This window comes from Psammomys obesus, unplaced genomic scaffold (assembly GCF_907164565.1).
Source record: "Psammomys obesus unplaced genomic scaffold, mPsaObe1.curated_primary_1811, whole genome shotgun sequence".
Classification (NCBI taxonomy): Eukaryota; Metazoa; Chordata; class Mammalia; order Rodentia; family Muridae; genus Psammomys; species Psammomys obesus.
Genome location: NW_026596051.1, coordinates 10,634,286 through 10,659,178, shown reverse-complemented (window position 1 = coordinate 10,659,178; position 24,893 = coordinate 10,634,286). Strand labels below are relative to the sequence as shown.

Here is a 24,893-nt window from a genome sequence, read left to right as displayed (position 1 = left end):
GAGGGTTTGGTTATGAGTCTTAGTGTCTGCTTTGAAACACTGCTAGGTAGAGTCTTTCAGATAGTTTTCCAAAGTAAGGGGAACAAGGACTATTTCTAACAGGATCTCAAGGGCTGGCTCTTTGACCTCCCCACCCCAAGGGGAGGAGCAGTCCTGTTAGGCCACAGAGGAGGACTTTGCAGCCAGCCCTGAAGATACCTGATAAAACAGGGTCAAATGAAGGGGGAGGAGGTCCTCCCCTATCAGTGGACTTGGAAAGGGGCAGGGAGGAGACCAGGGAGGGAGTGCGGGGTTGGGGAGGGAATGAGGGAGCGGGATACAGCTGGGACACAGAGTTAACAAAATGTAACTAATAAGAAAAATAAAATTAAAAAAAAGAAATAAATTAACTCAAATTTTTCTTAAAAAAAGAAATATAGAATCTAATAGTTTTGACATTTTCACAGTTTTAAATTACAGTTAACATTAATCATAATAAATGATTAATTTTTTTCACCACCTCAAAAAGAAAAATCTGTGTCCGTAGCATTCACTTTTCTCTACTGTCAGTGCTGGATTTCAGCAGCCAGCCTTCCTTTCCTATAGATTTCAGTACTGCGGACAGTTCCTTCTTTGCAGATTCTGTGAAGCTTATAGTTGTGTTTGTTAATGCCTGTGTTTGTGTATGAGTATGAGTTTGTATGTATGTATGTGTGTTTATGTGTATGTGTATGTTTGCAATGTATATGTGTACCTGTGTGTGCATATGTGTGTGTGTATGTATGTATGTCTATATGTGTGTGTTCATGCATCTTTGTGTCTGTGCCTGCATGTGTTTTTATACCTGTGTGTGTATGTAGGGCTTTTTTTTTTTTAACTTAGTAATGCCTTAGAGGTTCCTTTATGTGGTATCTAATAATATTTGGTATTTTAAGTTAGTGATTGACTCATATTTTTATTCATTGACGGATCTTTAAATCACTTCTGTGTTTTAGCTATTATGAAATATGCTGCTGTATTTTTTAAAAAATTGTTAATTTATTAATTAAATCACTTTGCAACCTGATCCCAGCCTCTCCCCCCTTCCTCCGAGTCTCACTTCACATCTCCTTCTCCCATTCTCCCTCTTTCTCAGGGAATGGGAGGCCCCCAAGGTGTTATGCTGCAGTATTTATGTTCAAGTTTTTGTACAGGTGTGTTTGTTCCACAGACTTTCCTTAGGTTGTATGGCAATTCTGTTTAACATTTTGATGAATTGTCATATGTTCTCCCAAAGTGACTACATTATGGAAAACCTACAGAAACCTATTTCCATTTGCTTTTGCTTGTCTTACAAATCACAAACTGTGGAGGTCACATAAGTGTGTGATCCATGACTAGCCTCCCACTTCCTTCTAGCAGCAGCTCATCTTCTGGAGGGTTACTGTGACAATGGCTGACAAGGTTATTTTTCATAAATTGGAGGCCACTTTAGCTGAGGACATTTGACTGCTGAGCCTGCAAATGTCTCTTTTCAGAGTTATCACTCCACGTTACTTTCCTGTGTGCAGGTTCTGAGGGTTCAGGATTTTTTTGTCCTTATCAGTACTTAAAATTTCTCTTCCTCCTTTTCTCCCTTCCTTCTTCTTTTTTGCTTCCTTCTTTCCCTTCCTTTTCCTTCTGTCCTTGTACTGGGGACAGGACTCAAGGTCTCATTTCATCTATACTAGGCATTGAAGTTGGACTTCTCCTTTTTAATAAACTTTGAACCCCACCTCTCTGTTCCTTGGTACCTCAATGATTTTTTAAAAAGGAAGTTACACAATTGCCCCTCCTTAAAATTAAAGACCCTATATGAAAAGGTGGGAGAATTGGGGAGGGCCTTTGTTGAGGCCCAACAACATTCTACACTGCCCAAATGATTGTAAGATCACAAGAACATACTCCTGTCCTTTCTGAAAGGATTAATCCAACTGTGCCTGTAAATCATGTGGCCAAAGGACTACCTCAGGAAGCTGATACCTAAGCACACATTAAGGAAGTGGGAGGAATACTTGTCACTTAAATGAAATGTCAAAGGCCCAGGTGCACAGGGTTAAACTGAGGTGAGATATAGAGTCTGAATGGGAGGGGCCAAAACCTGATTGTTTCTGGCATCTGGGTGGGTGGGAGGGTGGGTGGGGGAGGGCAGAAGCTGGGAGCTTTTGGAGAAAAACTATGAAATTTCTTTAACTCTTTAAGAGCCAGAGCTGATGGCTCCGGTGTCTAGGGTTGAGCACTGTTTGTAACTATCTAAAAGCTAAGCTCTGAACTCTTTTAACTCTTTAGAAGCCAGTGCTAATGGCACCGGGCTTCTTACCTGCCACTGGTAGTCGCTAGCAGTGGAGACTGGAGCTGATGCCATCTGGCTTACACTGCCACTGATGGTGGTCAGATTATAGAAAAAAAAAAGAAGAAAAAGAATCACACACACACTTGGTGGATGAAGCGAAGTCAGGCTCCAACAATTTCATACATATATACATATACAATCACACACACACACGTACATACATACATACAGACAGACAGACACACAAACATATGGACATTCAAACAAATATAAATTAACACATTGGGTGGGTGGAGCAAATCCCACAGGTTCCAACCACCTTACATATATTCACATGTACACCACAGACAGACAGTCACAGGGTGGATGGTGGAAACTCCAAGGATCAAGCTCCTCAGAGTTGGACCCAACCAATGACTGCTTATTTTTGTCTTAGGCTCCTACACTCTCCAAAGCAAAGCTTTGTATGTCACAAGGAAAATTCCCCCATGGCCATAAAAGGAATTAGCACAGAAACATATAAAGTCATTACACAGAGGGAAATAGAGCAGCATTATTGATTACACGTTTTTCCATTAAGACTCATATTTGACTAAACATTTTCAGCAGTCCTTCATTCCTCAAGTTCATTGTAAGTTCAGAGCATCAGTTTTTCATGCCATAGTTTAACAAGGTTTAAGGTTACCGTGGTTTAACAATTGTTTACATGTTTTTCCATTAAGGCTTGCACCTAATTAAACACTCTTTTTTTTTTTTTTTATTTAAAGATAAGGTTTTCTGTGTAGGTTTGGCATCTTGGACTTGCTTTGTAGATCAGGCTGGCCTCAAACTCACAGTGACCCACCTGCTTCTGCCTTTCTGAGTGCTGGAATTATAAACATTCTTTTTCTATCTCTTAGCTCCACAAATTCTCATAGGTTCAAAGTAATATTTTTCTCTGCCTTTCATTCCACAAGCTCATTATTCTTACAACTGTTGCACATTGTTCAGAGCAACATTTTCTTTAAATGTCATAGGTTACCAAATTTTTTAATCAAGAAACTGGTCATCTATCTTATGTCTTATTTTTAAGGTCTTATATAGCTAAAATTCATTAATCGTTCAGGTACACACCAGTATTTGAGATATTATTCCTGGATCTAACCTAGAATGAATGTTTTCCTAGATTATAAATTTGCCTCAAGCCTGTTCTTCATCCTAGTGCAATTTAAGAGCTTGTGGCAATGAAATGTGCATTTACAGGCTGCAGTAGCCCTGCCCAAAATGCAGCTGCTTACAGATCTCCACTAGATATCAGCCAAAATCTGAAGCATGCTGGTGCTGCAGGCAGTCTCCGTTCCTCTAAAGACAGCTACACACACACACACACACACACACACACACACACACACACACAGCTGCTCAGACTTATTTCTACTTATAGAACATGACTTTCCTCTCTCTCTTCCTCTTCCCCATCTCTTTCTCAGGCATCTGTTTAGATGCTTAGCTCATCTGACCTGTTGATTTCCACCCTCAAACCCCAGGAAAAGGTCCTTTGGCTGCTTCTTCTTGCATACTTTTTATTTTTTTTTTCTCCTTGATGCTGTGAAGCACCCTGAGCCCTCATTTATGGTCTGCAATGTAAAGGCATATAGTTGTCCTAGAAACAATTCAGTAAGAACATGTTTTAAATTTTCATGCTGTTTCTGCAGCTTACTCCTAAAAACATCATGGGTCTGCCTCAGCTTCACCGTTACTATGGCCATTCAGCATTATTCTCGAAGAAATGGGGGCTGGCTCATCCTTACACCATACCTGTTAAGTGGACACTGTGGTCTCACTTGAAAACTGTTTTGTTTTTCCAACTGTGATGGCACTTTCAAAAAGGTTTTGACTACAAAGGATTCTCAGAGGTTTCAGGTTCCTAATTTGCAAACCCAGCCATTAGCCTGACCCATGCTTCCCACGTTGTCCACTGCAGGCAGCTTTAGATCTCCTGGGATGAAAGGTAAAGCGGTCTCTTTGTACCCATCTGTATCCTGGCCTTTGAGGGCAATACTTGGCGATAATTGAGGGCTGAGAAAGAAGTTGAGTCATTTCTTCCAAGTGAATTTTCTCTGCCACATCTTCTTCTCAAGCTGGTATCCATACAAAACACAGCCCTCACCTCAAAGAGCAACCATGCCACAAGCACACAGATTCAGATGACCCAGAATACTATATTATATTGTGAAAGACGTTACATGGATTTTAAACATTGTCACAAGCCAAAAGGAAGCCACAGGTCAAGGCACTTCCCAGGTACACTGGCAGGGACTTCAGGTAGCTGGGTTACAGCGAGGTGGGGAAACAAATGGCTCAATGCTTCAGTCTCTATCTGATGACAGTTAGTTTGGGATTGATGGAAACCAACAATTGCTAAGTTAACACATTTCAAAGGTTTTACCTGATTGGTTAGACTCAGGGGTGGGTAATGAACATTCAGAGAAGGAAAGGTTACCCAGGCTCACTTGGCCATGGATCTGCAACACTGTAATTCTCCACAGTCACAGTTTTAAGTCTGTCAGCTTAGTAAAAGTTAACACAATCTGTGTGTGAACTTTGGTTTACTTGGGCAGGATCAGGCCTTGCATATTTGAGTGTCAGTGAAAAACTGGATTTAGGAAGGAGAAAGCTGCCCTCCCCATAGCTACAGTGCTGGGATTTCCCCAGTATATCAAGAATCTCCTCCACCACCTTTCTTCCCTCTCCACGCCCTCTTCCTTGTCCACACTTGCACACACTGTAACATTGAACTAAGGATTTTCTATGTACTTTCTTTCTGCCTTGAAAGTATCTCATGTTGATAATAGAAACACAAGAATGAGGTGAGTCATCTTAGAATAATACTTAGACCTTAAAACCAGCTCCTTGTTAAAGGGGAACCTTGTGTCTACTTTCTTACAACAGTACCCTCAACTTGGAAATCCCCGGATCTCCAGGAGGGTGCTGGGCATTTGATGGTGCTGGAGAGCAGTTCACAGATGTCTTCAGAAGCCACTTTTGGCTTTTAATACAAGGTCTCTATAGAGAAGCCGTAACTGACTTCCTCTTGTGCTTTGTAATTTGGATCTCTCTCTCTCTCTCTCTCTCTCTCTCTCTCTCTCTCACACACACACACACACACACACACATCTTTCAAGATGAAATTCTAGAGGTTCTTAAGAGCACCTCTTGTTGAGAATGGCACTGTGTCCTGGGTAGCCTGGGTTGCTGGCAGTGTCTGCTTGTATTTAGAAACAGTTTCTTCTTCGAATGCTTTCTGAGCTTATTTTATTTATCAGTGATGCTGGGTTTCACTGTAGGCTCTGAGCAGTGAATGAACACGTTTATGGAGGAGACTGTTTTTATCTTTGTCATGAAAGTTCTGTTATTTATTTCCAAAGTTCTCTAATTTATAAGGTAACACAGGATTAAAAACCCCTAAGAGGTTCTATAATTTGTAATCAGGAAAAGTTCTTCCCAACTTTATTCCTTTTTTAAATTGGTGCTTAGTTATTTTAACATGCTTGCAGTAACTTGTGGAATAACTTTTCTGCTATATTTTAAATCAGTTATTTTACTGATTAAAACAAATTTGTAATGAATCAGGTCTTCACTGTAAGCAGATGAACAGGGTTGACATACAAGGTCACGAGAATGTTTTCTCCTTATACATACACACAGACATACAAATACACATCCTCCCAAACACACACATGCACACACACACAAACACATATACAAACAAACATATACACACACAAACTCACAAGCATACACATATACACATATACATACTCACAAATGCACATACATACAAATACACATATACACATACATACATGCACACAAACACATATACACATACTCACAAACACACATGCAATCATACACATACACACAACTATACACATATACAGACATCCATATACATGCACACATACAAATTCACAAACACACATACACACAAACACATATACAAATATACATATACATACACACAAACACAATCATACATATACACACAAACATACATATACACAGACATCCATCCACATATATACACATGCAGACTCACAAACACATATACACAAACACATATACAGTCATACAAACTCACACACATACACAAAAACACCCATACACACACATATAAACTCACAAACACAAATACACACACACAAACTCACAAACACTCATACACATGTACACTCACAAACTCACATAGACACACAAACATACACACTCACAAACACACACAGAAATAGATACATGAAAACACACACACACACACACACACACACACACACACACACACACACACACACTTTTTTTTCTCCAGTCTGAGTCTGGGCACTTATCTGTAATCCCAGTATCCAGGACTGTGAAGAAAGAAGACTGTGAGTTCAAAGTCAGCCTGCACAGCATAGGGAGACCCTGTCTTTCTCCCACACACAATCCATATACTGTTGTTAAACTATTTAGGAAAGAACATAAGGCTTATTCTTTGCTACTCAAAATTTCAGTCTGCGTTTCCCTACAGCATTGGGTGAGCCTGTGTGTCACTGGTGGGAGGCAGGCATGACAGGGCAGGTTCCTAAAAGCCTCTGACACCCCTGTGTGGGATTTGACTGGAAAAAGCACCCAAGAGTCACTAGTGACCAAGTTTCCTAGGTGTTCTGTCACTCACCTGGACCTTACTGTGGGGTTGTGTTTCCAGAACCCTGTTTTTAAGGTGAAAGAAAATCCTTTCAGACACATGTCATTATTCACCTATTCTCTTAGAATTAGCATTTATGTAGTTTTTAGAGTTTTTCTCTGTTCATAAAATATCAAATGTCTTATATATTATCTTTCAAGAGAAACATTGTTCAAATGCTAAAATTAAAACAAATAAACATGACTAAAAAGGCTTAAAACAAATAAGTTGTGCACTTTAAAGAAGGAAGAACTAAGCACCTCCAAGGGGAAAACAGAATCCTTGACGCTACAGTACATGGAGCCCCTTAGCACCATTCTCAAAAGAGGCCCCTAGCTGCTCCTCCTGTGTGGTGAGTGGTATTGCAGGCTTGAGCCTGTATCCACCTTGCTCCTGGAGAAGCCGCTGATCTTCCAGCATCTTGGAAGTCCAACCCGTCCCCCTCTCCATCAATCTCCATTTCAGTCAGGTAAACACATAGGCATGGATGAACTTAACCAGCTAGAGCTGATGTTTGCCATATCTAAGGACTGACTACCATGGCAGGGTCACGATTTAGGGGCAGCAAGCCCTCAACATGTCAAAGCATGAGAGAGAGAGAGAGAGAGAGGGAGGGAGAGAGAGAGAGAGAAAGAGAGAGAATAAGTATAGTTAAATGATCCACACCTCCACACCTAATTTGACAAAGGTCTCTGCCAGGTCCACAGTGGATCCTAAATCTGTCTGCTTTCTCCTTCCTCCAAAGCCTTACTCTTCCCTAATCTTTTCCTCCATCAGCAGCCACAAGGCCCACTCATCTACTGTCAGGTGTACTTGTTCATCAGGGGAGGACAGGAAATAGACTGATTCTTATTTTAGTTTTTAAAAATACTTTTGAACTTTATTCATATTCTTTTTTTTTTTTTTAATTTGTTCACAACTATGCATCTTTGAAGAGAGGCCTTCAGTTGCTTCTTTTAAAAAAATTATTGGTTTTGGTATTTTATGTGTATGTGTATTTTGCTTGTACATATGTTTGTACATCACCTGTATACCTGGTGCCTGAGGAGGTAAAAATAGGGTTTTGGATCTCCTGGATTCAAGTCACCATGTAGGTGCTGGAATCAAACCTGGGTCCTCTGCAAAAGCAACGACTTCCCTTAACCACAGATCCATCTCTCCAACGCAGCATTGCTTCTTTTTAAAGTCATGTGGCCGTGAATTTGGTCCTCATTTCCATTTTGTCCTCATGCCCATGTGGTTACAGCAGATATTCAAAAAGTATGGGGAGGAGGGACTGTTGTTACCGGTTCCTGATCTTTGTGGGAAAGCCTTGTGGTTCCCACTGTGAAAGGGAAGCTAGCTGAAGGTGTTTTGTAAATGTTCCTTGTGAGTTAAGGAAGTAGATTTCACTTACAGGAACTCTTTGCTCTGAGCAGGTGCTGGTCTTACCAAATGCTGTTTCTACATCTATTGGTGTGCTTGAGTGGTGTCTCCATTTCAGATGGATGATGCCAACAGATCTCCTGCTGTTGAACAGTTGTCTTCTCCTGACTATCTCTGTTTGAAATCCTCTGGCTCCATCAAATTCCACTTTTTCTATCCAGATACTTCTGACACTTTCTACTCCTGGGCCTTTACACATATGTCTCCATGCCCAGCGCGGACTCCCCTGTGTTTTCCATACTTGACCCATTCGATTTCTCAGTTAACAGATATGAGAACCTCTCCACCACCCATTCCTATTTAATGTTTTGTCTCACAGCATCTAGTCTACCCACAATCCTCTCTGTTCCATGCTCATTGATACTTACTCTCAGCACTTTGAATGGGATGTGTAGTATGATACATGTTGAATAAATGAAAAAAAAATGGCTAAAAACTGTCTAAAATTTTGAGCTTTACAGATAAAGAAGAGAATGAGGATAACGTTCTAATGTTAGTTTTAGAGATAATTTCCATTTTGGATGATGGTCGAGGGTTTTTCTGGGTTGGTGGTAGTCATGTAACTATGTGCCTATTTCACTGAAGACTTTTGGTGTGGAATGTTGAAAAACCTGTTAAATGTCAGGAAGAAATGATTCCTGTGAGAGTTCTTCAACATGTGGTATTTATTTTTTCATGTCTGAAGTTTGTCTAGGTTCCAAACTGCAACCGACAACAGCAAAGTCAGTAGCTTGGCCTTTTTAAAAGAGATCCAGGACCTGGCTGAGGAAATTCTTGAAACAACGGGCAAGGCGAAGAAGTTACAAAAACTGTGGTTGAGAAGATCCGAAATCCCAGGTAAGATCCTGCAAGTTGTTTTCCCCTACACTGACTGAGTGAGTGAGAATCCTTTATGCTACCAGCTTCTCCAGAGCTTGGGTGAAGGTGCGGCCCTTGCTGGACGAGGCCATCACTGCTAGCTGTTCTGGAGGATACGCTTGGATCCTCCTTCCTCCTGGGCAAAGTAAAGGGTTTAAAGGAGTTATCTGGCCATCACTCGGCTGTGGCCCACCTACCTCCTTCACCTCTTATAATACCATCTTACTTTTCCCGTGTCATCTGTCCACACTAAAGAACTGTCCACACCTTCTCTCAGACATTCCTGATTCCTTCGATCCTTTTTCCCCTAGAGACGTGACTTGGTCTTTTTTTTTTTGAGGGTATCTCAGAAGCTGGCGGCCTTCCACAACATATGAGGGAATTCTGTTGGGCTCTTTCATGGGGTGAGGGTTTATGTCTGTAACCTCAAGTTTTGGGGACTGTGGCAGGAGGAGTTTGAATTCAAGGCCAGCCTGGGCTGCATGGGCAAAGTGTTGGGGACACAATGGCCTTGTGCACACAGATAAGCGTTGGAGAAGCCAGGAAACACATTCCTTAACTCTTCAGTGGAAAGAGGTGTGTAGTTGCTCTTTCTGGAATGTCAGGAATGATGCAATTTTACAGGGTGATGATCCTTTCCTGTCTGATGAGACAGGATTTGTGAGTATCTCAAACCCTTTCCTCTTAAAACCTTGAGCATTACTTTAAGGCCATAAAATCCATCCTTATGAATGATCTCACTTGTACTTTACAACTCTCTAAGTGACTTTTGTGTTATCTTAGGCCAGGCCAATCTTTACACCCCCACAGGGATTCTGTTTACCTCAGTCAAGATCCGTAGACCCTAAATCTTGGGCCCCATCTCTTGAGTCCACAGTACTGGTTCTTGTGAAAGAAGCTAGAGGTGCTTTGTAAAGAATGCCAGTGTACCTGTTTTACATTGTTGTGTACTTGGAACAGAGTTAATTGCTATCTAAATACCCCTTTTTCAAAATTGTGCTGTGCTTTAAATATGGCTAAAGGGAAATGATCTGGGCCAGAATCTAGAAGTCCTGGTCTAGCACTGGTTACAATAAAATTGGGCAGAACAGAGTTCATTCTTATCTCACTCTGTTTTATCCCTGTCTGCTGAAAAGCCTGCAGGGGAATCACTGCAGTAAAGATCTTGCCTCAGGAGGTGATCAGCCTTGCCAGGCCACAGAGAAGGACTTGGCAGCCACTCCTGATGAGACCTGATAGTCTGGGATCAGACGGAAGGGGAGGAGGAACTCCCCTATCAGTGGACTAAGGGAGGGGCAGGGAGGGGTAGGAAGGGGTAAGAGGGAGGTTGGGATTGGGAGGGCATGAGGGAGGGGGCTACAGCTGGGATAAAAATTGAATAAACTGTAATAAGTAAAAATATAGAACTATACTTCTATAAAAGTATAGAAGTATAGAAAATATACTATTTTCTATAAAAAGATCTTGTCTCAATAAGCAATAAAAAATTTTTTTGGAGGGGTTCAAGTGCAGTTCTTTTCAGATACGAATGAAGGGAGATGGGTATATCTATTTTCAGCTTGTCTTTGAGCTATTTTCTACAGCATATGTTACATAAAGTCTGTAAAAGAATAATTGTACTTTTCTTTCTCCTCTTGTCTGAAGTTTTGCTTGTTTGTTGTCTAAGAAAGGGTCTTGCTATGTAGCTCTGAAAGACCTGGAGCTTTCTAAGAAGGCCAGTCAGGCTCTGAACTCAGCAATCCTGCTTCTGCTTCCTGAGTGCTGAGATTGCAGGTGTGCCAATGTATTCCATTTGTTTCTCTCTCTCTCTCTCTCTTTCTCCCTCCCTCCCTCTCTCTGACAGGTTTCTCTGTGTAACTGTCCAGGCTCTCTTGGAATTCTGTTTGTAGACCACACTGGCCTCAAACTCAGAGGTCTGCTGAGCGCTGGGATTAAATTCGTGTGCTGCCACACCTGGCCTCACTTGTTTTTCTTTATTTCTGTTTACTCTTTTCATCCTGTGCTGTGTACTGACCATGCCATTAAAGACTGGCAAAAACACAATACCCGTGTTGAAAGTACTGAAATTTATTTACTGTTTGTTTTCCGAGAAATTAATATCAACGTGTTTTACGGTGTGACAGGGGCATTGGTCTTTGTAGTTATCCTTCTATATGCTTACCTTTACATTTTGAGCCTTGCTGTCTCATTTCCCTTACAGACTGTGGCAGGCACTCAGGGTACTCTGGGGTCTGACCACCTGACCTGTTAAATGTGTTTTATTGTAGGTACCACGTACGGCTCCAGTTTTCTAACAGTGAGTATCCCCAGCAAAGCTGGGCACATCTCTTTGTAGCTGAGTTTATGTTTTCAAGGACCGTACTAATCACTTTGTTTTTTTGGTAACAACTGTACAGGGTTGGATTAAAAAATATAAATTTACATCAGACATAGGTTGAAAGATGGGTTTTAATTTCTTAAATCAGAGCCCTGGGTCTACGAGAAGGTCGTGGGGAGAGGGTGGTAAGTGGTCTTCAGGTTGCTTTGTGGGGGTGGGGGATTTAGGTCAACATGAACTCAGAGTTGGTGGGATCTGTATTTGGTAAATGACTTTTGATTTGCTTTAAACACAGGACTTTCAGTTAAATCTATAGTTATCAATGGGAAAGGTTGCCATCATTTACATAAATTTGAGGTTGTCACAGGTAGGACTGGGTGGAGAGGTCACTCTTGGTTTCTGGTGGGCAGAGGTAGCAATCCTTCTAGGCATCCTTCAAAGAGAGGCATCCCCACACCAGACTCACCCAGGCATTAGTAAAGGTTGTGGAGGCCTGAGCAAAGGCTGAGCCTGTCAATGCTGAGGATATTCCCTGCTCACACTGCTCCAGCAGACACTCAAGGCCCAGGTGTTTTTGGTAGCACTGCTCTCTGGCACTGTGCCTGAACAATTCTCCGAGGCTATAAGCAGCTCGAGAAAATAAGTACACAGTGATCCATTAGAAGAGTCCAATAGTAAAGGGCCAAAATGCTCTGGATGGGGCAGGAGTGTCTGGGTTTTCATTAAATGTCACTCAACTGTAATCTGATACCTACCCTTACACCTGGGCAAAGGTGTAGCTGTTGTGGGTTCTTCTTTTCTCCACCTTTACCTCCCTGGTTTTCACCCACTAATACTAGATAGAAGAGAAGCAAAGGAAGATGGAAGATAGGAATCAGGAAAATCCCTGAATCTAACTTCTTTCCTTTTGTTTCTTCTATGTCTATGGCTACCAAGAAACCACAACCAACTTTCCTAAACGGCCAACAACCATTGACCAGGCCTCTCGGGGCCCTTGCATTTATGTGCCCTCTGAAAAGTTCCCAGAATTCCAAATGTCACACAATCTTAGGAACTACCTGCAGCTGGTAAATCCATGCCTCTGCTAGAGCATGAGGCAAATCATAGTCAGCTGCTGTAGTCAGTTCAAAGAAGCCCCATATTCCCACACCTGGGATTAAAACAAAAACACATTCTTACAATGATTCTGTGTTTTTCAAAGAAAACAAAATTCCAAACTTGTCACTACATACACACACATACACACACACACACAACTTCATCAAGGTGTATGCAAGTTTACAAATAACTGAAGAACATTAGCTTAATCAGTTGAAGCAATATTTTAATAATCAAACTATCATTTTAAGGTAAGTATGTAAATTATTTCCCTTAAATTAGGTATAAATTCTTGTTACACCTAAATTGTCAGGTGGTTTGTGACAATGAAAGACTATTACAATCAATTTTGAAAATGACTTGATACCTTTGTGGCCTTTCTGACAATTTTTCTTACGCTAAAAACTTTCGTGCATAAATAGGTTATTTAATAATGTGGATAACTCTAATATTCAGAACAAGCATAAGTAAATGTTGATGCCCTACTTTATACAATCAATAATTAACATGTGAAAAGATTATGGTAACTGTAGAAAGTAGAAACTGCCATCATATCCACTGTCTGATTATCATGCACAGACAGTGAGGCCATGCATACGGTGAGCTGAAGTGTGGTTGCAGCAAAGCAGTCCTGTTTTTTGTTTTGTTTTGTTTCTTTGTTTTTTTTTTTAACCATGAAAGGATTCTAGGTCTATATTTTTGATACAGGATTTTGGTAATGGTGTCATATCACCTGATATATTTCCTTCCTTTCCTTCCTTCTCTCTTTCCTTGTATTATTTTTTCTTCCTAGACTAGGTCTCCAGTACTAGGCTAGACTCCAGCTCTCTATGTCATGAAGAATGGCTTTGAACTCCTGATACTTCCGGTCTCTCAGCTTCCCAGTTCTGGGATTCTTGATATGTTCTACCGTGTTTGGTTTTCTGCTTTATTTTCATTTAGAATGGAACTTTCTTTGCGTTAATCTCATCAGAGGAGTGAGAGATGAATCATGTCACTGCAGGACCTTTTGTGTGGCTGTGCTGAGCCATAGGTTGTTGATGGTGACAGTAGACTTTGGAAACCAACTAAGAAATCAACTCAATTACCTATGCATGTGTATGACAAACATGTGAAGGAGCTGTGTAGTTAGAGAAAGTAGGCTGTGGTGCAATTCTTGTTATATTCAGAAGGTGTAATCCAGTAGAATCTCTCAGGGAACATGAGCCAGGTAAGTCAGAGCGAGTCTAGGTGGTTTATGTCAGCACCTGGAAGTACAGAATGGCTGTTCACTGAGGTAGAGAAAGGTTAGTGCAAGATTTTCTTGGTGGTGTGATGAGGAGAGGGAAGGGGAAGAAATAGGATTGACTTGGGTGTGCTGGTGATCTATCAGGGTGAGGTTCATCAAGGAGAATGTGGCGTCATACAATGGGTGCTAACGTAAATAGCCTCGGATAGATGTATGGATTTGGAAGGTGTTGGGGCTGAAGTGACACATGAAGGATGGAGAATGTCTGTGAAGATGAGGCAGAGAATGTATCTGAGAAGGTGTGTGAGGCTAGGAGGATGAAGAGAATGGACACAGAGCTGTGTGGAAGCTTGGAAAAACTGTTTCCAGGGAGATGGGGTGATCCACTGTCTCAGCGCTATGGAGGGACCAAGTCAGAGCTGCGGCTGCTTCAAGCAGAAGCCTGAGGTGGTGGGTGATGCTGACGAGAGGCTCCAAAAGAGCAAGGAGGATGAGAGTGTGACTCTTTTCTCCTGAGAGAGAATAGGAATGACTGGAGACAGGTTATACAATTCTAGGAGGATACACAGAAAGTTGAAAGACCAGGAATAGAAGCTGTTCCTGAGGCCACCGGTCCTCACACCTCCCACTGGCTGTCTAATCTAGCTTTAGCTAAGGCCAACAGTTGCCTGAGAGCCCAGCTTCCTGGCCACAGCATCCCACACCAAACACGTGCTAAGGGTATGTGCTTTCTGCATCTATTTTCATAAGAAGCAAGCTCAGCCTGAGAGGATGAGTTCTGACACCCAGAGTAGCCCTCCTGGGTACCACATATAATGATGCCTGTGACAACAAATCTTCTTCCCTTTCCCCTTTCTTCTTCTCCGCTTCTGCATCTTTCCTTTCTACCACTTTCACTCTTTTTTTAATCTTTTGCTGCTATTTCTTCTTTATTTTTTTGATAGTTTACAGTTATTTTGAATAGGTTTTCCTGTTTTATTATTTATTTTTTAAATTTATTACAATTTTTTCACTTTGTATCCCAGCTGTAGCCCCCCTTCCTCAGCCCCTCCCAATCTCTTCCCCCCTCCCTATACTCCTCCCATGCCCCTCCCCCAGTCCACTGATAGGGGAAGTCCTCCTCTCCTTCCATCTAACTCTAGCCTATCATATCTCATCAGGACTGGCTGCATTGTCTTCTTCTGTGGCCTGGTAAGGCTGCTCCCCACTCAGGGGGAGGTGATCAAAGAGCAGGCCACTGAGTTCATGTCAGAGACAGTCCCTGTTCCCATTACTAGGGCACTCGCTTGGAGGCTGAGCTGTCATGGGCTACATCTGTGCAGTGGTTCTAAGTTGTCTCCATGCATGGTCCTTGTTTGGCACATCAGTCTCACAAAAAACCCCTGGGCTCAGATTTTTTGGTTCTGTTTCTGTTGCTCTCCTTGTGGAGCTCCTGTCCCCTCCAGGTCTTTATATCTCCTCTCCAGGTCTTTCTATCTTTCCCTTCTTTCATAAGATTCCCTGCACTCTGCTCAAAGTTTGGCTGTGAGTCTCAGCATCTGCTTTAATACCCTTCTGGGTAGAGTCTTTCAGAGCCCTTTTGTGGTAGGCTCCTGTCGTGTTCCCTGTTTTCTCCTTCTTCCAATTTCTGTCCTGTTTGCCTTTTTGCATGAGGATTGATCATCTTACTCAGGATCCTCCTTCTTCTTTAGCTTCTTTAGGTACAGATTTTAGTATGATTATCATATAGTATATGTCTAATATCCACTTATAAGTGAATAGATACCATGTGTGTCTTTCTGTTTCTGGGATACCTCACTCAGGATGATCTTTTCTAGTTCCCACCATTTTTCCTATAAATTTCATGATTTCTTTGTTTTTAATTTCTGAGTAGTGTTCCATTGTGTGCTGCTTTTTCTTCTTTCCTTATTTTTTTGATAATTTACAGTTATTTTGAATAGAAGGGTTTCCTAAGTTTTATTATTAATACTTGATTTTAGACACACAACTTTCTATATTTTTGAAACTTTAAAAATAAAATCAATCTAATAAGAATTTTAAAATCATTTTTATTGAATATACTGAGGTGTTAGGCATGAGCTTCTTACATATTTGATGTTCCCTGTCTATCTGTTTGTCTCCTCTTTATTTCATCAAGAAAATTAGATAAGAAAACTGTTGTTGATTTCTTTCCTATCAGATGGATCTTAATAAAACCGAGGATGTGATATCAAAATTGGAGAGCCTCCATCAGCAACCTCATATTTGGGATTTTCTACGTTCCCTGCCCAGACTGCACACAACCAATGCTCGCTTGGAAGATCGTTTGGGTGCTGCGACACACTTTCTCCAGGCAGGTTTGAAGTAAGCAAACAACCAGCGATTATATGTGCTAGCTCCATAATTTTAGTAGGTGTGTGTCGCTGTATAGTATTTTCATAAAAGACACCCTAATAATGTCCTCCTGAAACTTCCAGAGTCCTTACTCTCCACCTTTGTCCCCATCTGTGTGTTCATATCTTAACTGTGGGCAGTGGTACTGTTTAGAGAATATTCAATCATTCAAAAGTTAACAGTATCTGATTAACATTTCATTGGCTTATATCACCTTCAAATGATCATTTCTAATGTTTGCATAATATTCCATTTGATGAAATAGTATATACTATAATATACTTAATAATCTTACCATCAGCCTGGATGCTTCTAAGGTTTTCACCATTGACATAAATGTAATAATATTAGCCAGTAATGCCAAAGATATCATGTAGCCTGATAGATTCAGTGCCTTGCTGGCATAACAAGTATGGTAGATGTTCTGAAGGCACATTCTGGAGCAGAGCTTTCTATATTGGGCTTTCCACTTTTTAACAAGTGATTCTTACATTAAAATTATTAACTTAACTATACACATACACAGCCTCCTGCAATGCTGACATCATTGAGGGTTGGTGGGGCTTGCTCCTACCCAGGCAGTTAGGATCACAGTAAATGAAGTAAATTGCTGACACACTAATGGTCTGGCAATATCCTGGAGGAAGGCTGGGGTCTGGCCAATGGGAACTAATTCTGGAACGGATAGTCCTTGGATGACTAGCAACTCACTCTGCCTGTATTTGTTTCTATTCTAGTTCGTTAACATCTCTGGGAGATTTGGATTGGCTACCACTGAACCAGACCATCCCCCAGGTTTTTAGACATGTTCTGAATGCAACCATCTCCAGCCTGAGGTTTCTGCAGCATCACAGAACAGCTGTCAATGGTGAGAAACCCTAAGGGTTGGGGCTATGTTGGGGATATTCCACTCTTGGAATGTGTTAGCAAGAACAGAGCTGCATAGCTCTTCGAAGAATTGATTAACTAAAATATCAACCCAAAGTTTACGTTTCTGCTAAGTAAGACAGACACAGATTTAAGTTTGCAGGTCAAAAATGACTGACTTTCTACCGCTGTTGAAATTCTTCAGTCATTGCTAATAAAAATTACATTTATATCTCAAACAACTGGTTTTTTAAAGTTCTTAAGTTGTAAGCTGACTTTTAAGTTCAGACAAACCACTTGCTCTGTGATTTTGAACCTTTCATCTCTGTAAGCTCCTGTTGGGAGGGATCCCAGTCCTCTGGAACTAGAGTTGGGGACCGTGGGAAAACAGTGAGGTTACTCGAAGAAGGCACACTATGGTATATGTAATAAGTATCTCTCTTTAGGGATGGGAATCCCTAATTTTCTTGACTTGAACATTATTAAGTTGTCATTGGGTTTAATACTCTACCTATACGTTTATTCCCTTTGGTTTATTCTTTGTTTAATTTTCTATGGAAGTGCAGTGAGAGAACAGCGAAGTTAGAGTTCATCTCCTATCATAACTTGTTGTCCGTCAGTATTTAACCCACCACCTATCCATTTGGCTGTTCATCTGCCCACCCATCTCTCTACTCATTTACGTTAATTCATACCCCACCCATTCACCCCATTGTTGCTAATCCATCAACATTACCACCCATCTCCCTAATTAATTATGAGATGAAAAGAAAATGTTTTTTTCTGTGTGGCTCTGCCCACACACATACACACGTGTGTGTGTGTGTGTGTGTGTGTGTGTGTGTGTGACTGAAGTTTGAATCTAGAGCCTTACACATCACCCAAACACACTACTGCTTTTCTATAACCCAATCTTTTAAAACATATTTTAGATTTAATTATATTTATATGTGTGGGGGCTTGCACATATGAGTGCAGTGCCCACAGATGTAAGAAGAGGGTATCAGACCCCCTGGAACTGGAGTTGGCGGCAGTTGTGATCTTCTGGATAGGGGGTCTGGGAGTTTCTAACTCAGATCTCATGCCATAGCAGTATTCACTTCTAATTATTGAACCATCTCTTTATCACCCGCCTCCCACTTTAAAAAAAAAAAAAAAAAAAAAAAAACAAACACAAACTCATTGAGATTTATATAGTAGACAAGTGTTTGTTTGAGTGACAAGGCTAATCTGGCTGCATGATAATTTATTTGTGAGTTTATTATAATAAAGTGTGTTTACTTTAAAAATTAGTTTTATTTGGAGAAAGTATTTCACTAAGTTTTCCAGGCTGGCCTTGGACTTGTAATCTTCTGGACTTGGCTTCATAAGTAGCTGGGATCAGCAAAGAAAGGTTCTTGCACTTAGAGAAGTCATTTATAAAGGAGCAAAAGATGTCAATACAGAAAACAGAGACCATGGAGTGGGGATCTGGCATTTTCTTCACTGTCAATTTCAAAGAACAGTTTTGAAAAACATTAGAGTTCATTAGCATGCTCAAGGAGCATTTCTGGGAAAAGAGAGCAGTGTTTGATAGGCAGGAACTTGCTAGGAGTGGAGAGTGCTCAATGGTCAGTGTGTCTGAGGTATATCAGGCAGTGGCAGAGACTGGCTCAGAAAGGGAGCCCATTCAGTCTCAATGGCCAATGGAGCAATAGATTCAGGGGTATACTATAGAGAGATGTGCCAAGGTGTGTGTGAGAGAGGTGTGAAGGCAGGCAGTTCTTGGTCATGCCTTCCATTGGCCTTACACTTTTGGTGGCTTAGTGTCCCAAACTATACAATATATTGGTTTCACAGAGATTCCTGTAGACCCAGATACATTTCTCCTGCTGCAAGCAACGGCCCAATACAATATTGTCCTCAAAAATACCCTCTCTTACCCCCAAATCCATTTGCTCCTTAGGACTCAACATGGTCTTGTGTAGGTCTTGTGGAGAGAGTGGCTTTCTTTATGAAGGCTATAGGCTATTAATAAGGATTAACTCGATTTTTTGTATCAGTTTGATTCTATCAGAAGCTATTTCTTAAGTCTAGAATAAAAGACTGGAGGTGGGATAGGAGATATGTTAAAATACCTCATTGATAGGTTTTCAGTGACCTCAGTTTTAACAAGCTAATTTGGAAGCAGAAATTTGCACAAATCACCCAGATTATAACATTCAATTTAGCATACAATTGGAGATATAATTACTTTAAAGAATGTAATTAAAAGCAATTTTCTATCCATTTGAGTAGTGAAGATACACGATTATAGATTAGGCTTCTAGAGACCATTAAAAATTGTCTTCATTTCTCTTGTCTCCAAGAAAAATGCTTTTCCTGGTGAACAGATTACAGCGCGTGGAGGAAAGGGATGGAGCTGCTGGCCCAGTCACATAATTCACTGACATTATTAACTCACAGGATCTGAAAATGTCACTGCTCAGCTACACTGTTCAGAATCCATATTGCCCTTCAGTTTCAAACAATATTATCTTTTTCAAAGCATTTTGGTAGACCAACGACATTTTTTTTTCAGTTCTTTCCTGAAACTTTGTACATAATTTCCATAAAGTTTTATATCAGTAGAGGTGGATTTTTGCAACTCAGGCATGGACTTGCATCTTTTGGGTATAGGCACCATCCTACTGTAGGGATGTGAGTTTTAAAAAGTGATTCTGTCTAATTCTTCTTCTCTCAAAAGGACATTATTACTGTGCTGTTTTCTGGTGACTTCGATTTCCTGTGGGAAATGCTTAATTCTCAGTCTGGAACCCTCATCCCATGAGCACTGGTTTTAATCTCAGAAACCAATCTTGAGTTTTGAGCCATGGCATCATGCAAAGATGTCAGTCTTCCTGGAAACCTGGTGTCGTGGATTCACAGACTCCGCCTTTCCTTTTCTTTCTCTCTCAAATGTCATGACTGGAGCTGGAGAGATAAGACACAGGTTAAGAGCACTTATTGGTCTTGCAAAAGACTTATTTGGTTCCCAGTACCCATGTCAGGCAGCTCACAACTGCCTGTAACTCCAGCTCCAGGGGATCCATCACTTTCTGCTGACCTCCATGGGTACCTGTACTCATGTGACAGGTGACTCACCATATTCCCATACACATAATTAAAAATAATGGAAATATCCTTTAAAGTGTCATGGGTGTGTCTTATGTACTGTGCTTGCACAACCACGTTAACTTAAGCACCCTATGAGATCATGCAGGTGGAGAAGTCGTGCAGGTGGCTAGTACGTATAAGGTCCATGACAGATAGCTGCAGGATCATGATTGGAAATGATCTGCCCAGTCGCTAGATTTGCTGACAAGAGCTCCTCTAATGGCTTGTGCAGTGTTATGTTTGCTTTGGCCAGAATGTGTTTCCCAGAGCTCTCATCTGACATCGGGGGTTTGGCTGGCTCTTCCAGATGGTCCCACCTGCATATCTGAGTAGCTTAGAGGTTTTATGTCTTGGTTTTCCCAGTTGGAGAAACGTTATACTGTGGCTTGAATTTTTGGAATAGGATTTTAAGGTGCCTCTATAGCAGTGCTTCTCAACTGTCCTAATGCTGAAGCCCTTTAATACAGCTCCTCAGGTTGTGGTAACCCCCAGCCATAAAAATATTTTGTTGCTGCTTCATAACCATAATTTTTCTACTATTATGAATTATAATGGAAATATCTGATACATGAGATATTTGAAGTGGGACCCCCTACAGGGTTTGCAATCCACATAGGTTGAGAACTACTGCTCTACAGCATTTTATACTCTCTGTCATTTTCCTTGATGCTATGGGTCGCTGGCTTTCAATATTTAACTAGTGTGAAGCCAGTGAAAACTATTATGGTACATTACTCTTCACTTTGTTATCTCATTAACTTCCTTAAGATAGAATTTTAGATGTGAAATTACTGAGTTCATTGATCTGAATTTTATAAAACTCTTGCAATGTACTTTTTTTTTAAGTTTATAGTCAGATTTTATTTCAATATCTATTAATATATTTATTTGGTGATCAGAGAGATAGTAGGAACTAAGTTTAAATCATGTAACAGTTCTCTTTATGTTACCCAGAATTCAGGAAATTTTTTTTGGTTTTTTATTATTAATTTTTAATTTTTTAATATTAATCACAAGTTATTTACTTTGTATCCCAGCCAGAATTCAGGAAATTAATGTAAGATTTCAGTACATGTAGCCCTTCAGTACAAAAAGGTATATAGACTGTAAGTAGCTAGGGAAAGTTCCTTATATAAGTCCTCTCCCTAGGGAAATGTAAATTAATCTTGACCAAAGATAAAAGCCTAATTATAGTAAGTTCATGCTTAACCATTAATGGCATCTAACGGGTTTTTTTTCTAACGTAGAATCAGATAATTTTTAGGCAGAAGAGGTCTGTCACAAGGTGGTGCTACCTACAATCTTATGGGACAGTGTGGCACAGGGAAGGAATAAAGTTCCTTCTTATTATGCTATTATCCAAAGTTCAAGTTCCAAGTTGTAGTCTGTGTAAATGACGGCAGAAACATTTGACAGTTCCAATGGGTAGAAGTTGAATGTGAAGCACTCCTACCAAAAATTTTTTTGTTGATGTCATCAAGCTTCCTGGCATTTAAGTCCAGATTCAAATAGACTACCAATACGAGTTCCACCTTCTCCCCTACCATTTAATCCTTCTTTGTCGTACTTTGTCACAGATTTGATAACACCTCAGCTACCTGTTTGAATATTCTTCCTGCTTCTTTATTCTCTGGATTTTTATCTGGATACTACCACAGTGTCATTTTTCTTATTTCTTTTTTTTCTATCATCATCATCATTATTATTTACAATTTATTCGCTTTGTATCCTAGTTGTAGCCCCTCCCTCTGTCCTCCCAGTCTTACCCTCCCTCCTTTTTCCTATTCTATCCCACTTCCCTTGTCCACTTATAGGGGAAGTCCTCCTCCCCTACTGTCTGACCCTAGTCTATCAGGTCCCATCAGGGCTGCTTGGATCCTCTTCCTCTGTGGGCTGGCTAGGTCTCCTCACCATGGAAAAGTGATTAAGGCAACTGAGTTCATGTCAGAGACTGTCTCTTCTCCCCTTACTAGGGAACCCACATGGAGACTGAGCTGTCTATAGGCTACATCTGAGCAGGCCCTCTAGTTCTTCTTCATGCATGGTGTTTGGTTGATACATCAGTCTCATGGGCCCAGCATTTTTAGCTTTGTTGGTCTCCTTGTGAGGCTGCTATCCCCTCTGGGTCCTTCCATATCCCCCTTCTTCCATAAGAGTCTCTGCACTCTGCCCAAAGTTTGGCTGTGAGTCTCTGCATCTGCTTCCATCCCCTGCTGGGTGGAGTTTTTTAGAGAATGTCTGTGGTGGGCTCCCATCCTGCTACCTCTCTTCTACCACTTCAGTATCTATCATGTTTTCCCTTCTGAATGAGAATTAAACATCTTCCCTAGGGTCCTCCTTGTTGTTTAGCTTCTTTAGGACAATAGATTTTGGTGCAATGTACTTTTTAAAAATAAGTTTTAAAGATTTCTTTAAAAATTTTGTCTATGTGTATGTGTGTGTCTCTGTGTGTATGAACATATGTGTGCAGGTACACACAAAGGCCAGCAGAGGGCATTGTGTTTTCCAGAGCTGGATGTCTAGGCAGCCATGAGTCATCCACTGTGGGTCTGGAAGCTAAATTCCTGCTCTTTGGAAGAGTGGCAAATACCCTAAACTTCTGAATCATCTCTCCAGTCTGACCCACGCATTTTAAATTGTGTGACTTTTTGAATAATAAAATGAAACCTTACTCTTTCTTGGTCCATTTTACCTTGCACAGGAATCTCTCTTTTGTTCCATGTATTCACATTGTATACAGTGCCTGCACGTAAATCATTTAACAGACAATAGTACTTTTGATTATTAGATCAGCTGTCATGGCATAGAAATGCTTTTGTTCAAGGAACCTTTCTTTCTTTCTTTCTTTTTTTTTTTTAAAGAAAATGTTAGCCTCAAAATACAAAGAAGAGTGATGATGGCCATTTTATTGAGGCATATTATTGTTGTATTATTAGTTGCTTAGATGTCTTACTATGCCTACTTTATAAATTTAAGTTTATCATGACTATATATGAATAGAAAATATTTGCTAAATCCAGAGTTTGGTTATGCATAGTTTCAGACATCTACTAGGGGCCTTGGAATGTGTCCTGTGCACATGAGGAGTGATGACCATATCAGCTTTTGTTCGTTCTCCTTTAAATGTATTTATTTTACATGTGTGTATTTGTACCGCACACACTTGTGTGTAAGCTTGAGTCATATGTGCATCACGTGTATTTAGGTGCCCACAGAGGCAAGAAGTCATCAGAACCCATAAAACTGGAGTTATAGGTGGTTGTGCACCAATATGTGGTTTCTGAAAACTGATCCTGGATCCTCTGCCAGAACAGAAAACACCCTTAATAACACCTCTCCAGCTACTGTTCTTATTTAATCCCGAGTGGTACTTAATGTTATCAAGTTTAAGTTTCTATTCATTTAGAAGTAAAATGTTATTTTCTTCATTATAATGTGCACATCTGAATATCAGAATACCTAATGCATTAATCATCTCTGTTCACAGAGACCATTTACCACCTGTCCCTACAGAATATGGTATGGGATCCCCAGAAAGTTCAGTCTGATCTTGAATCCCAGTTTGGTTTCAATGACCATCAATTGGAGCACATCCTGAATTATTCAGCCGAGCTGAAGGAGGTAGGCATACTTGTCTTCTCATTGCATCGGGTGTTCTTTCAGTGACTCTATAATAGAGTTACCCTGCATCTGAATCTCATGTTCAAATGCAGACCCAAACGTTTAGATAAAACATGAATTTGTGCAGCCTATTTCTTTGCTGTCACACCCTAAATAACACTCTATAATAACCATTTACAGAGCTCTTACATCATGATAGCTATTTTAAGTCACCTGGAAATGGGTTAAAATACGTGGGCATGTGTTTGCAGGTTTTATACAAACACTGCGGCATTTTGAATAGGAGAATTTGATATCTGTGGGTTTTGAAATCTTTGGAGGGTCCTGGAATCAATGTTCCATAAATGGAGGGACAACTATAGACCACTGGGGCCAGTTGAGTAATGACAGTAGGAGATGGTAGCTGGGAAGGTGAATTCTACTTTGAAACTTCAAGCTTATTAGCTATATCAGCCCCTAGAAATGCCCCTTTCCTTTCTTGTCAGTTTTTCTCAGCACTCAGAGGCAGTTTAGAAGTGACATGAACTTTATTGCTCTGGGAACTATCAGTAGGAGAGCCATGCCAGGCCAGGTGGAGAAGTGATTTTTACCAACTGACCTCTGAGTGTAGCTCCAAGCAGGAAAGGAAAGCGAGTTTCAGAGTTTCAGTGGGAGAAGACAAGTGGGAGATTCTCTGGGCAAAGAGAAATCATATATGAGAAGAGATGGGCTATCCAAAACTGAGCCTCAGCTCCTAAACGAGAAGAAGTAAAGGGGTTGTCTTAGCTCACCCTTCGTACATAGTTCACGTGGACATTGCCGAGGCTCTCCGGGTATCTTTAGTCTGCAGAGTAATTTTCTTTAGCTCCAATGTGGGGGCCCTGCTGCTTTGCAGTAGGTACAAGAAGAACATACAGTATCCTTGGTCTATGCTCTCAGACATCACCTATGTTTATAGGGCTTTATATATATATATATATATATATATATAAAGCCCTAT

General features: G+C 40.6%; 1 protein-coding gene across 1 annotated transcript in view; it reads left to right on the top strand.

The window, feature by feature from the left end:
* The window catches only part of Abca13 (ATP binding cassette subfamily A member 13), a 463,272-nt gene that overhangs the window by 40,656 nt on the left and 397,723 nt on the right, over nucleotides 1–24,893 (top strand). The window contains 5 exon segments of the mRNA XM_055624041.1: nucleotides 9,103–9,254; nucleotides 11,543–11,571; nucleotides 16,098–16,261; nucleotides 17,029–17,159; nucleotides 23,781–23,914. Of these exon segments, the coding sequence (XP_055480016.1) occupies nucleotides 9,103–9,254; nucleotides 11,543–11,571; nucleotides 16,098–16,261; nucleotides 17,029–17,159; nucleotides 23,781–23,914 (610 nt within the window).